The sequence below is a fragment of the Plectrocnemia conspersa genome, unplaced genomic scaffold (assembly GCF_051122295.1).
Source record: "Plectrocnemia conspersa isolate PC_06_02 unplaced genomic scaffold, ASM5112229v1 ptg000004l, whole genome shotgun sequence".
Lineage (NCBI taxonomy): Eukaryota > Metazoa > Arthropoda > Insecta > Trichoptera > Polycentropodidae > Plectrocnemia > Plectrocnemia conspersa.
Window position 1 is genome coordinate 14,391,816 of NW_028277168.1, and position 22,507 is coordinate 14,414,322.

Consider the following 22,507-nt stretch of genomic DNA (forward strand, 5'->3'; position numbering starts at 1 on the left):
TTAAAAATTCTTAATAAAATCATAGGACCAAAACAGACAGATCCACTTTGATTAATTTCAGATTGTTGAGATATATAGGAAATTTTGGGTGACGTATCGATACCCAAATTAAACAGAAAACTGTCAATAACCGCTACTTACAATTTTTCATATTTTTCAAAGTAAAGATAAAAAATCATGTAAAAACGAGATATAAGTTCGCCGAAAGGCAAAATTTATGGTGTAACTTTGTGAAAAGCCCCCATACATTTTTGCAATCTGCTGATTCCCCGCTTCTGCTGAAGTTTTTTTAATTAACAAAGCAATGATAAAGCCGATTAAAGTAGTTAAGACAATCGTAAATTATTTTTTGCCATTCCAAATACTTCCAACCATAATTCAAAGCTTCCAAAAATGCATGCATATTTAAAAATATTAAATATGTATCCACCATTTCTTATGTAGCGTTATAAAAAAAGTAGCTGCTGTAAAAGATTTTAAAATATTTTTTTCCAAAAAAAATTTAAATTCTTAAAAAGTCAACAAATTCCCGAGAAATATTCTTTCATAAGTCATATTATAGGAAAATTAAAACCATGCATATACTACTAACTATAAAACATCTGATGTAAGTGAACAGATTTGAAACTATATTGTTGAATGATGCTACTGAAAGAGTAAATGAATAATTTCAACGAATACTGTTTATTTGTTTGAAGAAAACTATTTCTGTTAAAGGAACATATTTTAATTATTAAATTTTCACCTAATAATGTTTTTGTATACTATTATATTCTAAACTTCATATCATATTCTCTATTCACTTTATATGCAGTGTTTTCTTTAACCATTCTGTTGGACATGCTAAATGATTTTATTTTAGTAATTTTAATCTCCTTTTGTTTTTCCTTACAGTTTTTTTGCCATTTGTCTTGATTTTCACATAGGACAAAGCGTAAACCGTTTTAACTGGCACTTATTGTAAAATTAAATCAGTTTGCAACATTGATTATGTACCAGGCACTTGTTCGGGAACTTTATAAACGTACTATATACCTTGAAAGTCGAGTCATTGAGGCCGGGTAAGAGTGACGTAGTGTTGCGGTAAAAAATACATAAACGGAATAAAATGAGTGTACAAAGTGGTGCGGCGATAAATCAGGGTCGGCAGTAAGAGTGGTTTTCGCGGCCGTATGTTAGGCCACTTCATCCGTTATGCATTGGCCTGCGGCCGATACGGCCAACGTGCACAGCCGCTGCGATAAATAACCGCAAATGACGATAAGGACGCCGTTTTTCACCGACGGTTTTCCGACATTTTCCGCACGACGGCGACGCTGTGCAAGATTGCCCCATTCAAAACTCGCGCGCTTTCAACGCTATCAAAATGCACCTACCAACACTGAAATATTAACGTGTGCACGTGGGCCATATGCTGCTCATATGGTATTACATACAACGTGGGTGAGAAATATACGGGTCACGGACCGGACCCAAAATTGTGCTTGACTGGTAGTATCAACACGACTTCAAATAAATTTAGAAAAATAATATTTTTTAAAATAATACCATATTTTTATTAAAAACTGTGATATTCTCATTACAGTAAATATTTTTTTATATATATATGTAGTGACCACAGGTGCTACATGATGCAATTAAAGCGGATGTGAATAATATAAAGTAATTTTCATTGCAGATCTCTTAAAATTGCACTAGTTTATCGGTCTTGCATTGTCTTCAGCATCAGCATCATATTTCTTGTTACTTGTGCAAAGTTAGTTCTCTATGTAGATCTTCATAGTATTTAAATATATAAAATAATCTCTTCACAATTCTAAAATACCGTGATTTTGACCTATCCAATTGAGATATTGCATGAGCCATTTTCTAGTTGCATTCTTTCATTAAACTCTTACGCTTTTTTTCAGAATTAAAGTAAGATACATAATTTTATTTAATGTTCTTTAAAATTTATATTAAAGTGACAATTGTTCACTATGATTTGGCCATGAAAATAGTAACCCATCTTGTATTTAATATAAGTTTTCCCACAAAAGCTGCTCCTAATGTTTTTTAGGGCTGTTTATTTTTTTTAGATCAGAAAATCTATTAATATGCCATACTTCTCGATTTATTGACTCAGACATTAATAATTTATAAAAACTTAGCACCTTTATTTCGAAAAAAGGTAAGCGTTTGCTCTTCTAATTATCTAACAAAATACTAGATTGTATTTGATCAATACGCATTTATTTTTAAAGAAAGCAAAATTAGTTGTAAAATATAAATTATTATTTTTTTAGTCAACTTTAAATTTGTGAAAATACTTACAGATTCGTTATGCGTCCCGCAGAACTGAATCGTCTCCGTAATTCAGGTTTAAGTTTTGATTCTAAACTTCATATCTGAACTAGGGTTGACGTGAAAATGGGAAGCGGTTGCTTCATTGATTTTTGATGACCGCTTGGTGCAAGTAAGGTTAAGCTTATGTGTGTTCTAGTCAGGAGTATGTGGTAGAAGTTTAATTAAAATTATGTAATATAAATGTCTGATACGTCTGTACGTTTTACATGCGCTTATATACACTTTTACTTTGTCTGATTTCGGCGTTTGACCATTTACAATGATTTGCTTATATTTTGCTGTATTTTGTATAAGCTTAACGCTCAAGGCTTTTGCGTAAACCTCGTAGTTTGAACAGCTGGAGTTTTGGCAACGCTGTAATGGGGCACCCCCAGGTAGTGGATTTTACTTTCTTTAATAAAGGTACTACTTTCCGTCCGTTTTGGGATGTTTTTACATAATCTGTATATGTTAACATAAAAAAATGCACCCAGTCTTAAAAACGAATTACCATTTACGGCGCTTTTAAAACGTATTTTTGAAAAATATCTTTTTATAGTCAAGTAGTTCTGACACTTACTAGTTAATTCGAAAAGTATGATAAATAGTAACTATGTCAATAATAAATAAGACTTTTGTAAACACACTTTTATTTTCAATAAAATCTACTTAAATATTGTTATATATTGTACCGCTATTTTATATCGAAATAAAAACATTTAAAAAAAAAATAAAATAAAATCTACTGTCAAGATTCGCCGACTGACACAATGTTACTAGTATTTCTTTTCAAAAAAATTTGAGATAAATAAAGCTAATCTTATTTTTTCAGAAGCTTTGTAATTGTTTCGAACTTTTCATAGTCTTTTTTTATTTAAAATCAAATTTGTATAAATATTTTTGTACTAGTGTAACTGCATTTGTTAATCAGCTGCATACGAAAGGGCCGGTCCGTACTGGGTGTTCAAAATATATATGATTTTTATGGAACTTGATATTAGAGATATAAAAATAAAAACTCTCTGGAAATAAAATGTGTTTAAACAATAACATTCATAATCGTGAGAAACCAGATACTCATATATATTTTTTTATGTATTTATTGTTAATATTTTGTTGCAATATTCCAGGTCTAATAGCTACTAATTGAGTAGGGAGACAAAATACTTTAAGATCAGTAACATATATTTTAATAACTATGAACTACTACTACAGTTTACAATTTTATTTTAATTAATCATTGCGAAATTTATTTGTGAGATTAGGAAAATTCCAGAAAACGCCAATATAATCATTAATTTTGATTACCCAGATACGATCGAAAATGAAAAACACTTAATACTATTCCACTGGTATATCGTTGGATACATAATAATCTATTATTACTCTATCGCACTGTAATAATAGTAATACATAGCCACTCAGTATATTATTATACCTACAATAACTCAGCCCGATACTGGACTTAAGCCTAACAGCATGGTTTCCATTTGTTTGTCCAAGTAAAGATCGAGGTATTTTACCGAGTTTTCCCAGAGGATCGCCTTACCGTTCATCTTAATACACAAAGAACGGATTTCTTTTGAATTATTAAAACATCAAACTATCTGTATTGGCATTATAAACAATTTTAATACTTGTAATATTTGATTAAATAGTACCTATATATCTCATATTTCGATGCCTTCTACCACATTTTAAAAATATCACAGGGCACTTATAACAGTGTAAGTTTGTATATAAAAAATCAAAAACGCAACTTAAATGTTTTTTAAGTTATTAAATCTAAATTAAGGTGGATTGATTGCCTAGATACTTACTGTAAAATGTTTATAGTATAAACGATAATAATACTACTTATAATTTATGGCGAGGTCGCAAATTAAATGCATGCTTACGAGACAATAACAACGGGCAAACTTTCGGTGGTAATATTTTTCAAGTATTTGAAAATTACCCGTATCCTGACGTTCACGCTGAAATATTGCTGAAAACTTTTGAAATTTTCCCAACAATAAGAAACATTATATCGGAAAATGGCCCGCAAGGGTCTTAACGCGCCGTTTATTCCGACGAGTTAATTATTAAGCCTCATAAAAAGGCGGCGTTGCGTTGGAGGGAATGTACCGTATATACGCGAATTAAAAACGTTTTTTTAATTAATAAAGCAATTTAAAAAATCCTTTTATTTGTGTAAATTGAGTCTTTCTATATGTTTTATCTAAGTACAGTTCTCGACTTAATTGTATGGCGCCGTTTCAAATCATTCTTTACAGGTGCGTGATTTAAGCAAAATATTTTCAAATGGTGTTCTCAATTATGGTTTTTATCTACTAATTTATATTTAGTCTGGAAATAGTGATAAGTAATTATTTATTATTATTTACAATTTATTTTGAATAATAAAGATATAAACATTGAATACCCCAGAACTGAGATTAAAGAGTATATATAATTTAAGCTTCATTTTAACATGTATATTTTTTTATAAGTTACAACATATTGTCTAACATACATTAAAACAACTGTGTGTATGGTTAAATTTAATTTTGACCATAAACTCAAATAATCAAATGATCACAATCAACTACTAAGAAATTCATGAGTTATCAGAATTTATAATTACTAGAGCCAATCTGGTGCTCTTTTTCTACTTCTCGATCGAGTTTCTCTCGATCTTCTCATCCGCGTCAACTCCGTTCATCTGATTAGGTAAAAAATTCTACGAGCTCCTGGTTTTACAGTTGCTATCGTTGTATACTAAACTGAAGATTTAGTATTAACTACCAGACATTTATATTATTAATTATAAATTATTAGGTGTAAGGTTGGTCTTAATAATTACTCATTTTATTAATAACAATTTGATTCTACTGCCGCTAAGGCTCGAACCTACAACCTCAGCATTACCCGATCATCGACATCGATTGTTTACACTAATTCTTATATCTAATATACGATAAAAATATAAAAACACTGGGTTCTATATTAAATTATATTCCAGGCCTTCCAAATATTAGTCAATTGTGCTGATTATTACAAATAACAATATACTGATTAATATTTTTTTATTATACATTTACATTATACTATCTTATATGTACAAATATAGTTTTTAAATTAAGTCCACTTAAAAATTCTAGTTATCACTAGTAAAACGACAGTCATTCCAGCTCCGAGTTCCTCGGCATTCCCAGAAAATCGATATAACATATAAGGTCCGAACATCCATTACGACGAAATGCGAAAGACCAGTCTTGGGAGAAAACGCCGGTAAATTGCGGTCACTATTAAGAGGCAGGGAAGAAACGGGAGCGGTCAGTGATATAACGTCTAACAAAATGGAGAGAACAATAATAAATGTAAGGGAGGCTCTCGTGTTAGCTGGACGTGCTAGCAAACGTTTTCCGCTTCGATAAACTCGGAGAAAATTGGATGAGAAAAATTGCTTACTGATTACTCTCATCAAACGTTCCGATGAGACGGGAAAGCGGACCTTTATTGAAATGAATGTCAAAATTATTTATTTGCCCGTAAACAATTATCGATATCTTTCAACGACGAAGAAGAATAAGAGGAGGAACGATGAAAAAAAAATTAAAAAGATATAATATGCGATATAATTTTATGCCGTCTTTTGGTGAACTTTTTGAAGAAAAGAGCGATTTAATTTCGATCAAGCGAGAGTTGAAAATAGCGTATTTTATATCAAAAATACAACGTAAAAATATGAATTAATACTTATTTTTGACGTTTTATTTTCATATAAACGCAAATTAAAATTGATTGAGTTTATACTGTAAATAATTTTATTTTTCATTGCCGATGATTATTTTTCTTAATAAAATTATTAAAACTATTATTTATAAGAATAAGGTTTATTATTTAATAAATTCTGCAAAAAAAAATTGTTATTATTATTACAAAGTAATTAATTCCTAAGCATTAAGATTAAAAAATATTATTAATAATAATAGCTACATAAATTATTAGAAAAGTTGGAAAATATTGTTTTTCAAGTAACAATGAATTTTCTAAAAAATACTATAAAATAAAGGAATTAAAGGAAAAGTAATATTTATTCAATACAGGAACATTTATTAAGCTATATGATTTTCGCGGATGATAAAAAACTAAAACGAGGGAATTTGACAGAATTATGGTTTTAAAAACAATATTGAATTTAAAAAATTTTAATTTCCCAAATTTCAATTAAAATAGTCGATTTAAACTGGTAGTAATTATATTTTTAGTTTATTTTTAATTACTTTTTTAGTTTCTTTAGAAAGTTTATCTTTACTTGGAAGGCATTTTTATTACCTTAATATCCATTTATTTATTATTATTAAATATCTTTTACAATCTCAATATATAGGATTAAATTAAATCATAATTATAATATCGATAAATATAATAAGATGGTTATATAGAATTATTATATTATCAGTTATTTGCAATATTTTGGATTAAATATGTCTATTGATACGTTTTGTATATATTTTTTTTTTCGTAATAATTATTTATATATTTACATATATGTAAATATATTACGTCGTTTATTTATTTGTACTTTTTTTCTTTTAATTTTTAATTATTTTATTATATTTTTACATTTTTTTTACGATTTTTTTGAAGCGTCTGCTTTGCTTTTTTATATTTTTATTTATAAATTTGGAAAAAATATTTATTTAATTTTTTAGCTTTTCAATGAAAATATGTGTAATTAGTTTTAAATTTATAATTTACTTAACGGTTTGTAAATATAAAAACATATGTTATTTCGTACCAGCGCAATATTTTTATAAATTATATTTCACTCTATTTAAATATAATATTAAATTTTCATAACCTTCAGGGATGCTGGTATTTTCGAATATAAATATTTGAAGAAACTTTGAAATTTTAAATCAATTGTCTGGGGGATCAATCGTCACTGAACCATATTGAGAAACTGTTATACTTGATAGGCTATTTAATTTGATCAATATGCTATTACATTTATATAAATCAGGTGCATTACATTATTTTAGATATTTGTGTAGATGATGTCATTGAAAATTTAAATGGATAACTTTAAATAAAAATATAAGTATTTCTTATTAGATAATTATTATTGTATAATAAGTTTCTTATTTTAGCTTTATTATTCTTTGTTTTCTGTTTTAAAATTTTAATCTCATTAACGACTGGATTTGGGTGACTTGCATTTTGGGGTCAAACTTAAGCCCTCGGTTTTAACCCTACGACCGCAACTCACACTTTGGGGACAAATATATTTACAAAGCAGCCCGCTGTTTGTACCGTTTACAACTTTGGGTTAATGGGGTTACGTTTATTAATAACTTGTGCGAAATTTCAATATAATAATTTTATGCGAGGCGCACCGCGCCGCAACCTTAAATTCACACTCGGCTGGCTAACTTGCGTGCTGACAAAAAATTAAATATAAATTTGGGCCACTTGTGCGGTCAACGTAAACTTTTGAACCCTCAAAATGTATGTATGCTGACCAAATTTTAATCGCTAATAAACATGTTAGTGTGATATATAATTTGGTAACGCTTAACGTTTGATCTTCGATTTTCGGTAATATCACGTAACGAAAGGCAACCACAATTTGACCAATTTCACGAGTTAACTGAACCTCAATGGGGAAAGTTATCGGCAAACGGCCAAAACTAGAACAGCAAATTGTACTGCAAGGGGATGATTATATCGTATCATATGAACAGACAAACTCTAAAGCCATTCTAAATACTTATGACAAGTTTTTAGTCAGAATATTTTTTAATATAAAAATAGGTTTTTTTGTTTATTGAATCTAATTTGAGATCATTATTTATGTAGTTAAATTCTTACAACTTTATTGTATATATTATTTTTTTTATTATAAAAGTAATAAAAGTTCGTCTATACAACATGTAAAATTACCGCACATCCAATTTGTACACATATGATAACAGCTAGCACAAACATATAATAATTTTATATTCAGAATAAACATATCAAAACTGACCCCAATTTTGAAGCGTGCCAAATCTGCCTTACTTTTATTTTATGTGATCTTGCTTCAGCGTAGCCACTGGGATTTTTTTTTATTAATTTAAGCCTAATAGGTAAAATAATATTATTGTATAGTTTTTCTCATTCATACTTATTGAACTATTTGTGAGTATAATGGCGATGCTTAAAACGAGGTTTTGCTTACATATATAACATATTGTTAAAATATGAATAAAAATGCTTGAATTGCATTCTAAAATTTTTTCCAATATTTTTGATTTTTTTAAATGTGATTTTTGTAATTCACTCTAAATATTAAACATTGATAATTGGTATTTTTATAATTGAAGCTACCACTTAACTCAATCACAATGACTGTATTTAATTATCTAAATTTCATTAGCAACATCTACTGGGTGACAATGTAGATTTGCTCTTTATTCAGATTATCCAGATTTTTGTGCAAGAAAGAGAAAAAGAGATTGTTTTTTGTATTCAAGTGTGTAAATTATAATGTTTATTTAACATCATCACGTTTTATATTGTGCGTGTTCATTACAAGTGTACAATCGTCACTCTTTGCATAACTATGTATTGCGGTTTACTACTCGTATAAATTTATTTCATACTAAGCGTTACGATATTTAGACCCAGAGTTACTACACGCAACTATAATAATATTTACAATTCGAAACTCTTCGCATAAAAAATAAAATATTTCCTCGATACATTGTGAATATCAAACATGAAAAATCAATGTAACCTATCACCGTATACACATAAACATAATCTAATTTAATATTCCGACAGCATTTCCGTCGTAAACGAATACACAGAGCATCCGCGCTGCTATATCGATGACCAATCTCGACCTTAGAGGCCAATGTGACGTTACGTAACTTAACGGATATATGTATGTACGTATCCCCCCGAATACATATAGTATATCATATGTATGCTTTCAAGGTGAGTTTCCTAACATCTGATGGATTCTAAGAAAGGAAAGTAATATAGATAGATCAGAAGGAAAATATTAGCATAGAGAGGATCGATCCCGCATCGTTACGCCGTGTCCCAGCAGGCATCCGTCCCACAACCACCACGTGTACTTTCTACTTATTTTGCTACCTATAAAAACAGTGGCGTAACGCAAAGGTATAAAATATTTTGGCACCTTGACGTGGTAGCAAAAATATTTTTTTAAGATACATAAAATATATTTTAATTATTTTAATGTTTGAGCATTGGCGAATATCCGAAAACTCAATAACGAATCACATGTTATAATTTTTGGGGGGTGCTTATTTTCAGAGAAGTTGTGAGTTGCCTTTTTACTATTAATATAAGGCAACAAAATGGATAAGGATTATATCAGCCTTTGCTGTGAATCAACTCGTATAGGATCTCTGCTCTTTAGATTAAAATATTGATCAAGTCCTACTATAGGCAAATCTTAGTCTTTGTTAGATAAACCAGTGATATGTTCATTAACAAAAGGTTGTTGACAATTTTTTAATGAGCTTAAATTAGTGATATTTTTAAATGAACTGCAATTACAATAATAATAAAATATAAAGCTTGCAGACTTAAAACCAAGATTATTTTTATGCAAAATTAGCAATTGTGACATTCTCAATTAAAAAGTATATCCTCAACAGATTGTCAAATCACTTGTTGAATGGAAGTGAGAGCGCTAAAAGCGAGATACCTAATGGCTCATACCCAAAAAGCGATTGATAAACCAACATTCAATGTGGTACTGAGAGCCGTAAAAACTCTTATATAAAATAAATCACAATAAAGTGCCAGTATACCAGGATAACTTCTTAAGTACAATGAATATCGTCCATGACATAATAATACAATTATGTAAAAAGAAAAAATCCATGAACAGTAGAACAAATTATTTATATTCCCTATACTAAAAAGGGGAACTTACTCCTGTGCAAAAACTATCGAGGAATCACACATACACTGTCATATTCATACCTTACGCTCCTCGATTATGGAAAAATATCAATGCGGGTTTTTACCAAGCTGCTTCACAACTGACCAGATTCACTCACTACTACAGATAATAAAAAAATCTATGAGTTCAATAATAATACATATAATATATTTGTGGATTTCAAAGCAGCATATAAAACTTTTAATATAAGCAAACTCTATGAAACGATGGCAGATTTTGAAGTACAAAAAACGCTCTCAAACCTCAATAAACTTGCAATGGGAAAGGTGTAATATTCGCATACAGGGTGAGCTCCCTGATTTTTCATACCGTTCAAGGCCTTCATTCACTCCCATGTTTAAAATTTAATATTGCAGTAAAAAAGTCAAAGTTCAACTGTTTACCTACGCCCTGTTGCCTAGTTACCATATAGCGAAGTCTTCACTAATAAAAAAAAAGATCTCATTGAAAATGTCCATAAGACTAGACTACTTTTACAATAATTGTGGCAAGTGCTCCTTTAGTAAATAAAAAATAATAGAAGACTACAATAGAGACACTATCAGACAATAACGCATCAAAAATAGAGCTCATAATATTTTTAGTGATTTCTCAAATTCTAAAGCGAGAAAGAAGAAATTTTAAAATCAGTGAGATTATTTCTAATTCATTTTATTATATGGATATGTACAAACATGTAGTAAAAATAATTTTATCACATTGTTAAAAAATAATCATGTTAAGAGGGTAATTTTTTTATATAGACCCAAAATTTCTAGCTACGCCAATGATATTGATATAATTGGACGCCAAAAAAAGCTGCTCTGGAGACATTTAATGATATTCAGAAGGCAGCTAAGCGAATTGGGGTAAAGGTCAATTCTTAGAAGAAAAAATCTGTGTCCATTAAAAAACAAAAATACACCAAGATCACCTGCAAGTTGATGTAAGCAAACTATAGATAAAGTAAGTGAATTAACATATATATCTTGTTTCATTATTAAACGCCCAGAACAACGTTGGTGATAAAGTCCAAAGAAAAATAATTTCTGCACATTACTGCAGAAATTGGACTTCATAAACATTTTAGATCTACTAGTATACCAAAAAGCACTAAAATATGATTATACAAAACCTGATCAGGAAATGATTATACAAACCCTGACCAGATCCTGAAAACCAGGTCAGAGCTGACATACTAGGGCTGTAGAGCTTAGAATAAAAAGAAAAAAGACAAATTCGATTTTATTCTGCAAATTTTATTCTTAGCACTTTTCATGTTATTCGTATTTTTTTTCATTATCAAACATTAGTTAAAAAATATATTTTTTAAAACTAAAAGTTTTAGTCTATAAATGAAAGTTAAAGCCAAATATACTGCTTTTTCAAATAGGGTTTACACATTTTGAGGTTATCTAAAAGAATTGTATATATTTTTAAAAATTGTTTAAAAACCAGATTTTAATTTTGGTTTTTAAAATCATAACAGACAAATGGTGATAGTGTTGCCAATACATTGCTTAAGATGCTCCTGATTTTTTTGCATTACTCTTTATAATTTTTCTGGATAAAGTTTACATACTTAGGACTTTGCGGTTGGCATCTATTTCACTTTATTTTTGAGGTTTGGATGCAGTTTTAAATTGGCATAAAAAATTCTTCTTAAACTCCAAATAAATATTCCCAGTGCTATTGCATGCTTATGACTGTTAAAATATTTATCTTACAGTGTCGATATTTTTTGTGATTGTAACGGTTTTAGTTGCTTGAAACTTGAAAATCTATAGCAAAACCATTTTTCTACTTTTTACAAATGCCTTTCAACTAATTGCAAAGTATGTACAAAATGGTCTCTGCTTCACTATCACATAACGGTTGTTATCATAATACGCTTAAACAACAAACTCTAAATTTTACAAGTACGTCTTAGTACATCATATTGAACCATAGACAGAACAGAACCGAATCAAACTTACACCACATCTTTTCTCATACTACAGTCTACTCAGTGCTCACTTGAAATATGTGCGATTTTATGCCCCAGCTTAAACTTTCTCTTACTAATTGTATATTTCTTACTTATATTCTTAAACTTATATAATTTTAACGTTTTAAATGAAGAATCGGGTGTGAATGTTTTAAATGTGAGTGAGAAAATTGCTGCAAGAAATGAAATTCTATGGATATACGAATGGAATAAAAATTGTTTGACTTTAAAATATGTTTTTTTTTATTCTAACGATAATTTTTTTTACGTTAAATATTGACTTTCTAAATGATACTGTTTTAAAAAAATTTAACCCTATTCGTTCAATTTTGGTACCTTATTTTGGCCACGAAAGCTTGTACATTTGAGTAATACAAAAATGTTGGTTAAATATTATTTAAAAAAATCATTTAAAATATAATATAAATTAAATATAACATGATTTTTTGCTTAAAAAATTATGAGGTTGGCCCTTTGGGGATATTTACTCATGGGTCCAATTTTTTATTGCCACGCCACTGCACCAAGAATAAGAATAGAACCATTGCGAATGTTTCGTGTATGAAATATTTATTATAGTTTTGCTAGGAGGGATTCCGTGACTAGAGCCACGAGCAGAAATACGCCCGGTAGGGCTCATAGTTTTTGTTTGATTGCAACGCCTCGTGTCAGTCTACCGGTAAAGGATTGAAGCGGATTTAATATTTATGGGCCCCGGGCGTCGTCTTTTATAGGTTTTTCACGCGAACGGATGTGTTGGCGACCCACACTTGTTGTTGGCAGCAGCGGCCATTTTTCATTCGGATAAATGCGACTAACGTGAAACGCCATGCTTGTCAACCCTGCCCCCGAAGGTTCCCCTTTCCCTCTCACACTTTTTTTTTAATCCAGCTTATGTAAGCTAAGCTCGTGCTCGGTGATCCTAAAAAGCGCGGCCGATATTGGTGGGCGCAGTCGGTGCTTAAACACGATGTATTACCGGTCATTTTGCACGTTTACATTATAACTATGTTTGTATTCGATAAAGTATGGGGTCAAATGGACAGCTGAAAAAAGCTTTTATATATATATATATATAAAAAAAACACAATTAATATATATAATGGTTATTTAACTTATTAAAAGGTTCTAAGCAAGTTTAATATAAATTACAATAAATATATAAAAAGTCCACAAAATATTTGTGAATGTTTTGTATTTAATTATTTACTTAGTTATTTAAACATAGTTACAGTATCTGAATAAATTAAGCTAGCCTAAAGACAAAGATTAACGCCTATTTTTCAATTGTCGAATCGTACAGTTATAAGATTTATCCTGAACACTTAAAAAAGTTGTAGTCACTTGCAAACATTTTTACTAGCCTTATATATTTATTGTAATGGGCTACAAATAATATTTTCAATATAAAATTTAATTTTGCTAATAATCATGTCTTAATAAAACAAACCATAATATTTGAAACAAGAGTATAATAAAAAGATCCAAAATATAAAATAGATAATGTGCAAAATATGTATTAATATTTTTACTAGTTATGTCAAAAATATTAGAAAAATAATTATTAAGAAAAATAAAACCAGTAAGAGAGGAACTTTATTTCTTTCGTGATCATTAAATTGCTTCGATTTTGAAAATAGAAATACAGCTCAGCCATATTTTCAAATATAAAGCAGGTCTTGGACAAAATGTGGTACCATGGACTACTTAAAAAAATTAGAAATGGATTCCACACAACATATTTTTAATAATCCAATCCAACCTGAAAAATAGACACTTTGAAATTAATATCATAGAACTACACACTAAACTGTATCAAAAAATGGATGTACCTCAAGGCCGATGCTGTAATTTAAATCATTGAAAATAGATAAATTTATAAAAAAATAAAGTCTATCGTTGTACAAAAATAATAACAAAGTGCTGATTGAAATTTCAATATAATAAAGTATATTTGTGTTAATTAAATAAGTTATTTTTTTACCTAATATCTAAACTTAATAAAATATTGACAATACGTATATGTATATATTTAATTATACTTCGTCTCTTAAAAAAATTTTATAAGAATCTATAAGAATGGTATCTATAAACTGTACTATTTATAAATTCAAACATCAATAACCATGCCACGAATTAAATAAATTAAAGACGAAACTTTTTTCATTCTAAATTTTAAAGACCTTTTTTAGGGTTTCGGCTCAAAGGGAAAGAAAATATGTAAATACACCTTTCACGGCCATGAACCGTCCGAGTGGACGTTTTTAATGAAATTTTCCTTGAGTTTTTCGATGACTCGTCGGTCCCGATCAGCTCGACGGTAAACGATTTCATTCCTGCTAAAGCCCATTTTTTTACATGTACACTGCCCTCAGCTTGTTTTATTTACAGGGCCGGATTCAATGAAGCGCGAAATGCTAGGTTTACGTGTCCCGGCGGCCCCACGCCCTAGATATAATAAATTCATTTGACTCTCTTAATATAAAGGATAGCGTTTTTCACAGTTATTCGGAAAGCCCCTTGAAAATTTATCCGTCTGACGAAATTGGGACTGAAAACGCGAAAGGAATGAGCAAACATAAATATCCCGTTACATACGCATACCGGTCTAATTGAATTTCTCGACAATGAAACCTAATCCGATAACCTCTCGGTTATCTGGATGACATGAATTTATTTATAGATTTATTTACAATTTTTGTATTGTTTGTTTCAGGAGTTTGCTGTGTTAAGATCATAGATATGAAAGTGCCAGAGATCATACAGTTGGGTGGACAGGATTCAGTGGTGTTAGACTGTAATTACGTTATGGAGGACACGAAAGGATTGGTGGTAAAGTGGTTTTTTAAAAACAAAACACAAGTTTATCAATGGATCCCGACAGAAAACCAACCGCAAGGATTGGGTATTTTAAGAGGGAAGCTGGACCTCAGCTACAGGGTATCGGACGACCCCTACAAATCCCACAGGGCACTGCGGATAGTCAACCCTGGCACAGAACTGTCCGGTGAATATACGTGCGTGGTTTCAACATTCCTTGCGGAGGACATGAGGACGAAACAAATGACAGTGTTCGGTAAGGATTTGTTTTTTATAATACTTTATGCCCTCTAAAACACATTATATTACATCACCAACAAAACATAATATATAAAAGTTAGGTAACGATACAAATTTACATTTCCTAAGCTTAACTTAATAAAACATCATAAAATAATGTCGTTATTAAAATCTAGTTTTAACATTATTTTTTTTTTATAATATAATGCTAATCAATGTATAACCTATTTTAAATTTATCTTATACGAAACTATGCGGTTTATACATCTCTAGCTAAATAATTAAGTACCAAACAATTTTCGGCAAAGACATCAATATAATCCCCCTCTGTTTCCAATATATCAAAATAACGCTTGAGCTATCAATTTAATTTCGGATTTTCGCGTAACAACTAATCTGTCATGTTACGGTGAGCTTTAACACAAAGCTTTTGTTCGGATGATAGATTTAGAAATTAGATTCGAGTTGTCATTGTCAATCATCCTTTGTACCGCGAAAATATATCGATATACTATATCTCTCTCTCTCCATGCTCTTATATTTGTATCGTTGTTGTGCTCAAGAAAAACGAAATCAATTCGATCGTGCGCATTAATGCGATATAAAAATATATATTTATTGTAAAAACATATTGATGAAGTAATTTCAGTGTACGTATACAAACGCGATTTTACGATAAGTTTATGTTTTCATTATATCACATAAATAATCTTAACGCTATTCTTCTTTCAGTTCCCGAAAGAAACTTTCGGCTCGTTCAAGATAAACAACAAGAAGATTCCGTGAAAGTGATGTGTTCTGCAGATGGAATGTTTCCAAAACCGAACATCACCATCACAACGCCAGATAGGTGAGAAAACAATATTATTTTAATACAATAATGTAGGGATACAGGAGTAGCAAATATGCTACGTCAAAATATCACTTGTTGATTTACCAATCTATAACCTGCATTTACCAATCTATAATATAAACTGAAATATTTGTTAGATTTTTAATAAAAATATTACGGGTTTTATTTAAAGTTGCGATCAACACTTTTATAATTTCCACTTATCTTAATAAATTACACAATTAAGTTCAATCTAATTTTTTCTTTAGTTCACTTAACGATTTGCCTAAAAACCATACATACTAAAAAAAATTGTAATTTACTTGAAAGTTTTTTTTTGTGGTTATTTATTGCAATAGATAATTATTTATATGATTATTTTTGAAAGCTCATCATATATTTAATATATCTGCAATAACGAAATATGTGTTTGTCAGCTTTTTAATTATCTTTTAAAACTGTTTCTTTATTTAGTTGTCCGGTGTGTGTATCAAAATTTGTTTATATAATCCAAGTATATTAGACTTAAAAATATGTTCTTTCCTACAGGGTTTTAATGTATTTTTTAATGTGTTTTAATGTATATTCAATTGAAGAAAATTATTAATGATTGCATTGTCATTTGGTAACGTTATATATGTTCTAAGTCTGGTGCAGAAATTAGGTATTAATATTGAATTATGTTTGGATAAAACATTTTACATCTGATTGTCCTTTAAAATAAGATACTGTTAAAAAATGCTACGATGCAAATTTAAGTCGCGATACAATATTTAGCTTCACTGCTATACAGTCAGAAAAAATACTCCTATAAACTCGAACCTTTTGTTAAAACTAATCTATCAATTCGCCGATATTCGTAGACCTCAATTTTTTTCCATCGCGCTAGTCATGGTTATATCTACTACAGTAGTAGTAAAACCTTTAAACAAATATCAAAGCCCACGCATATTTGTATTAACTTTTGCGCATGAAGTCTCTCAAAATATAATTTTGATAACCTAGCAACCTTATCTCGCCTAAACTCGTATTTACTGTATGAACGTTTAATAATATACTATGCGCGCACGCTATCGACGTCCTAGGCAATAATTCAATCCGGCGTACAAACTATCGTTTTTCATGCAAATGCTAAGTTTGCCTTTGTTTTTATTATACGTAGGTATGCTGTGGCACTGTTTGAAATTACGTGGCGTGTATATAAATCAATCGTAGAGTACTAGGATTCGACAGCCCTGTAATGATACTAGATAAGGTAATGTCGCGCCATTTCAGGAAAGGCTTCACTGTGATTCCCATGAATTAGATATAATGCAACCATATAAATATACTGTAGAGAAGGACAATCAGTGTGTTTTGTTTAATAAATGCATCGAGTATTATTAACTGAAACTAAGAAAGAAACAACCTAACTAAATTATATGATTCTGATTTATCAAAATTTTTAATTTCTAGAAAAATGAATTTGGTTCAAGAATTTTTGTAAAAATATATAATTAAAATAATACACATATTTAGCTTTATATCTACAAAGTAACATATATTTATAAAATAAAACGCATGTATTGTTGAGTTGATCATTTCGTAATTTTATTTATACAAGATAAGCGTATTTTAAATTATAATAAATTATACAAGATTTTGATTACTATACCAGTTTTGTACAATGGTTTAAACTTTAAACATCAAAGTAAACTTAGTTATTTATTTTTTATTTTTTTTCTATGCTCCAGCCATGGTCATGAATTATCTGTAACTGATAAAAAAAACAATTATAAGAACTTACGCATTTGTCGGAAGCTACATACATAGGTGTGTTTAGTATACCCAAGATTAGGTCACGGGGTTATCAAAATTACATTTGTAGAAGCCCTAAGTTAACGCAAACATGTCTCGCTAATTTACGCGCAACTTTGAACAAGCCCAGTGTTTGTTCAGGAATTATGCAAAGCTAGGAATAAATCGAAATAGATCAAATTAACCACGTTCAATTGGTTTTGGGCGTTTCAAGGACCACGAATTTTCAATGTAGCCGAGGGACCGACTTAGCTAAGTCGTCCTGATCGGTTTTTCCGCGGGAAATCCCTTTATGCTGCTCGATTTGATGTCAAAGTTGAAAATTTACGCGAATCAGATCCGAATTTGTTTTATGGCATTGGATTAGGAAATTGCGTCGCCGAATAAAACGTAACATTAAATTATTTATTGCGGATCCGAGTCCATTTTGCGTAATCGGTTCAACGAACAATAGACCGAATGTATTTTTGAGTCGTTGTACTAAAATTAAATATATAAAACAATGCAGGATGACTTTATACATATATAATAATTTTTAGCAATAAGGATAAGATATTATTAATTAGTTGTCATTTATAATTAAACTTCGTTCTTTAATTTTTATACTTATAACTGTTAATAATTATAGATTTAGAAATAGAGTTACAATATTTAGCAGGCTTAATTTAATGTAAAATAATTATAATTACACTGATGTTGGCTTATGTAACCTAAATTTTCAGTTGTACTATTATATATATATATATATATATATATATATATATATATATATATATATATATATATATATATATATATATATATATATATATATATATATATATATATATATATATATATATATATATATATATATATATATATATATATATATATATATATATATATATATATATATATATATATATATATATATATATATATATATATATATATATATATATATATATATATATATATATATATATATATATATATATATATATATATATATATATATATATATATATATATATATATATATATATATATATATATATATATATATATATATATATATATATATATATATATATATATATATATATATATATATATATATAGACTTTTATATGCTAGGAACATAAACTATAAAAAAAATATTTATAAGCAACCAAGCAACGATATATAAATCTATATTTCACTCACTTTTTCTGACCTAATTTAACTAAAATAACAAAATATTTTTCACTGTGTTTGTATTTTTTTAATAATAACTGCCCAATTTACAAATTTTAATTATAAAACTGTCAAAATCACCATCCGCTTGTCAGCAATTTAAAAACATTATAGCTGCATATAGCCCCTTTTTATGAAGTAATTAACTCATCACACAAAAAATTGAATTGTGTTAAAAGTTGTTTGTAATTTAATAACTCTATTTAACCAATTGAGTATGTAACATGGATCCATTTTAAAAATAATGATACCAAATTATTGTAAATTTCTTTCAACGGTGTTTTATAATATTCGTTATCAATAACTGAGGGTCTTTCTGAATGCGGTGCTTCTTGAAGTGTATCATTTAAAATTGCCTCTGGTAATGATATTTTTAATATATGCTATATTTTATAAACAAACACAAATTTAATTAAAATCAAAGGTAAACTGCAAGAGCAATTATGAACTATATAAATATTTTAAATCTAATACTTTATTGCTACAGAATAGAGCATATAAGATCAAACATACTCGACAAAAAAATTGTTGGAAATTGCGATTTTTACAATAATTTATTGCTTCCTATTTATTAATTTATTGCTTATTTTCTGTTTAATTACTGAAAGTACTTACTACCAAATGTTTTAAAAAATATTGTCAATTATTTTAAATTTATTATTGTTTATATGCTTTATGTATTCATGTAATTTTTTTTTTCTGTATATACATTAAGCCAATTTTAAAACCATAAATAAAGTTAATTCTCGACTAAATGCACAGATCTGCAAATTTATTATATTTTTATAAATTTGAATCCTTATTTTTCTTACAGTGATCGCCTAGATGGAATTTCAACCCGCATTACACCATCGGGGGATCGTTACGACGCAGTTTCGTGGGTCCTTCTCAGAGACGAGATGTTACCCTCACCGACCGAGTTTGTCTGCGAGCTAAGAATACCTCAGGCCAATTATGTCGTCAAAAAGGAGGCCATATATTATCCAGGTAATATATTGTTGCATTATATATTAATAATGTATGTAAAAATATTCGACGCGAACGCCAATGTGCGCGCAATGTACCGAACCGAGCCGTATCGCCATATTTCCATTTGCGTATCGAACCGTAACGACTACATATCGGTATTGTATTTTTTTGCGAATGATAAATTGTAATGTTTTCTTTGAAATCGCTTCTCTTTTGTCGTGCCACTCTCGTTACGTTCGCTTTATTCAAATTTGAGAAGAAAAAGTATAAAGTATAGTACTACTCTATATAACGTAACAAAATGTTTATGAAACGGAAGCGTTTTGCATTATTAAACTGCGAGGTATACGTCGAAAGTTTTGCGTGTTTTGCGTATGCAAGGAATCACAAAAAATATGTGATATTTGTACATATAAATGATGAAATTTCCTGTTTTCTTATACGACTGATGTATAAAATAAAACTTGGATATTGTAAATTTTTAGGCAAGAATTAAATTACTGACATATTTGCAGAATATACGTTACGAAATGCTTTATGAAATTAACGTATTACATTGATCGAAAACCGCTAAAATAAGTAGAATCAAAAATAAAAAAATGGTTAAAATACTTTTATAAAATCTAATTTACTAATTAACTATTAGAGACGTATGAATGTTTATGTTGTTTATAACTCTGTAAAAAAATAAGGCAAAACATAAATTTATTTAGATTATTTCACTAACTTATTATAATATGTATCAAAAAAAAATCCTTCCCATTAAACATAATATTATAATTATAAATTAGCGATTTCTTAAATATCTCGAATCGGTTATATAAATTATATTCTTGCCTTGTGTATTTGTATATCATATATTACATAAAATAATACCTCTTTGCACAAAAATCTCATCATAGTGTTAAGTATATTTTAATAGTCATTATTTTTTAGTTTTTCAATAATTAAACTAACAATTTATTTGAAAATGCAACTTAATGGTTATATTTTTTTAAATAATTGTGTGAATTTGAGATATGGCTAATAATTTTTTTGAATCATTTAATTATGTGAATATCACGTTTACTTAGTAAACCCCTAAAAGCATTAGTGCTATAATGCTAATAAAATATATTTATAATGAGTACGGTAGATATGCAAGCAAAGTTTTTTATTTTAACAGCTTTTTAGCGCTAATAAGAACAAGTTTATGATTATAGTTGATTTTTATCTACGTTAAAATAACGTTAAAAACCAATGAAATCATCTGGTTTGTACAAGTAGTATTTAATAAAAATATTTAGTATTTAATAAAAATATAATATGAAAATACGACCCTTTTTGCGTTGATTGGTGATTGTTTAAAACATTACGCAACAAAATTTCAAAACACACAAAATAAATTTGTGTTTTATTTAAAATGGGACATAAAAAGAGGGACACGGTCAATTGGGCGACGGTCAGATGGGCGATTCAAAATGGGCGATGGTCTTTTGGGCGACGGTCTTTTGAGCTATACAATAATAATGCATTACAAATAAATGTGATGCAAATCATGATCTTATAATTAATTAAATAAAAAACATACTTTAATACATATTAAAATATATATATACATATACGTACATACGAAAATATAAGTAATATTTTTTAGAAAAGAGTTAAAAGATGATAACATTATTTGGTCTAAACAAAATATAATATACCTACATTAGATATATGTATATATTTACTTATCATTTGTGCATATTTAATCATAAAATATCACTTAAACAGTTTGATTTTTTTATTCAAGAATTTAAGAGAGTTACCCGATATAATAAAATACTTAAGCTTAAGTTAGTAATTTTATTATAAATACCTACCTGATAAATGTTTATAGTGGGCCCTTACGCGATTTTTTTTTATGTTTTGGGCCTTGGAAATTAGCGTGAGAATAAACTTTGAAAATTTACAAAAATCGCATATTTTACAGTTATCTATTTTAAATTAGATAGGATAGGTTTTTATAAATATAATAACCCAGAACTAGCACTGATAAGTGTTTATCGTGAATTTTGCCCTTTACGCGTTTTTTTTATATTTTGAGACTTGTAAATTACTGTGAGAACAATCTTATGGAATTTCCAAAAATCGCATATGTTACCGTTATCCATTTTAAACTGGATAGGGTAGTATTTATAAATATAATAACCCAGAAATAGCGCTAATAAATGTTTATCGTGGATTTTGCCCTTAACGCGAATTTTTTTTATGTTTTGAGCCTTGGAAATTAGCGTGAGAATAAACTTTGGGAATTCACAAAAATCGCTTATTTTACAGTTATCTATTTAAAACTAGATAGGGTAGTTATATATTAATATAATAACCCACAACTAGCGCTCAG

At 28.8% G+C, this 22,507-nt stretch overlaps 1 protein-coding gene across 2 annotated transcripts in view; it reads left to right on the forward strand.

Annotated features, from left to right (window-relative positions):
- The window catches only part of LOC148236004 (uncharacterized), a 217,372-nt gene that overhangs the window by 186,206 nt on the left and 8,659 nt on the right, over window positions 1-22,507 (forward strand). For both annotated transcript variants that reach the window (XM_088183996.1, XM_088183995.1), the window contains exons 2-4: window positions 14,980-15,339; window positions 16,056-16,173; window positions 19,985-20,157. In XM_088183996.1, coding sequence (XP_088040122.1) covers window positions 14,980-15,339; window positions 16,056-16,173; window positions 19,985-20,157 — 651 coding nt within the window. The remainder of the gene's footprint in view (window positions 1-14,979; window positions 15,340-16,055; window positions 16,174-19,984; window positions 20,158-22,507) is intronic.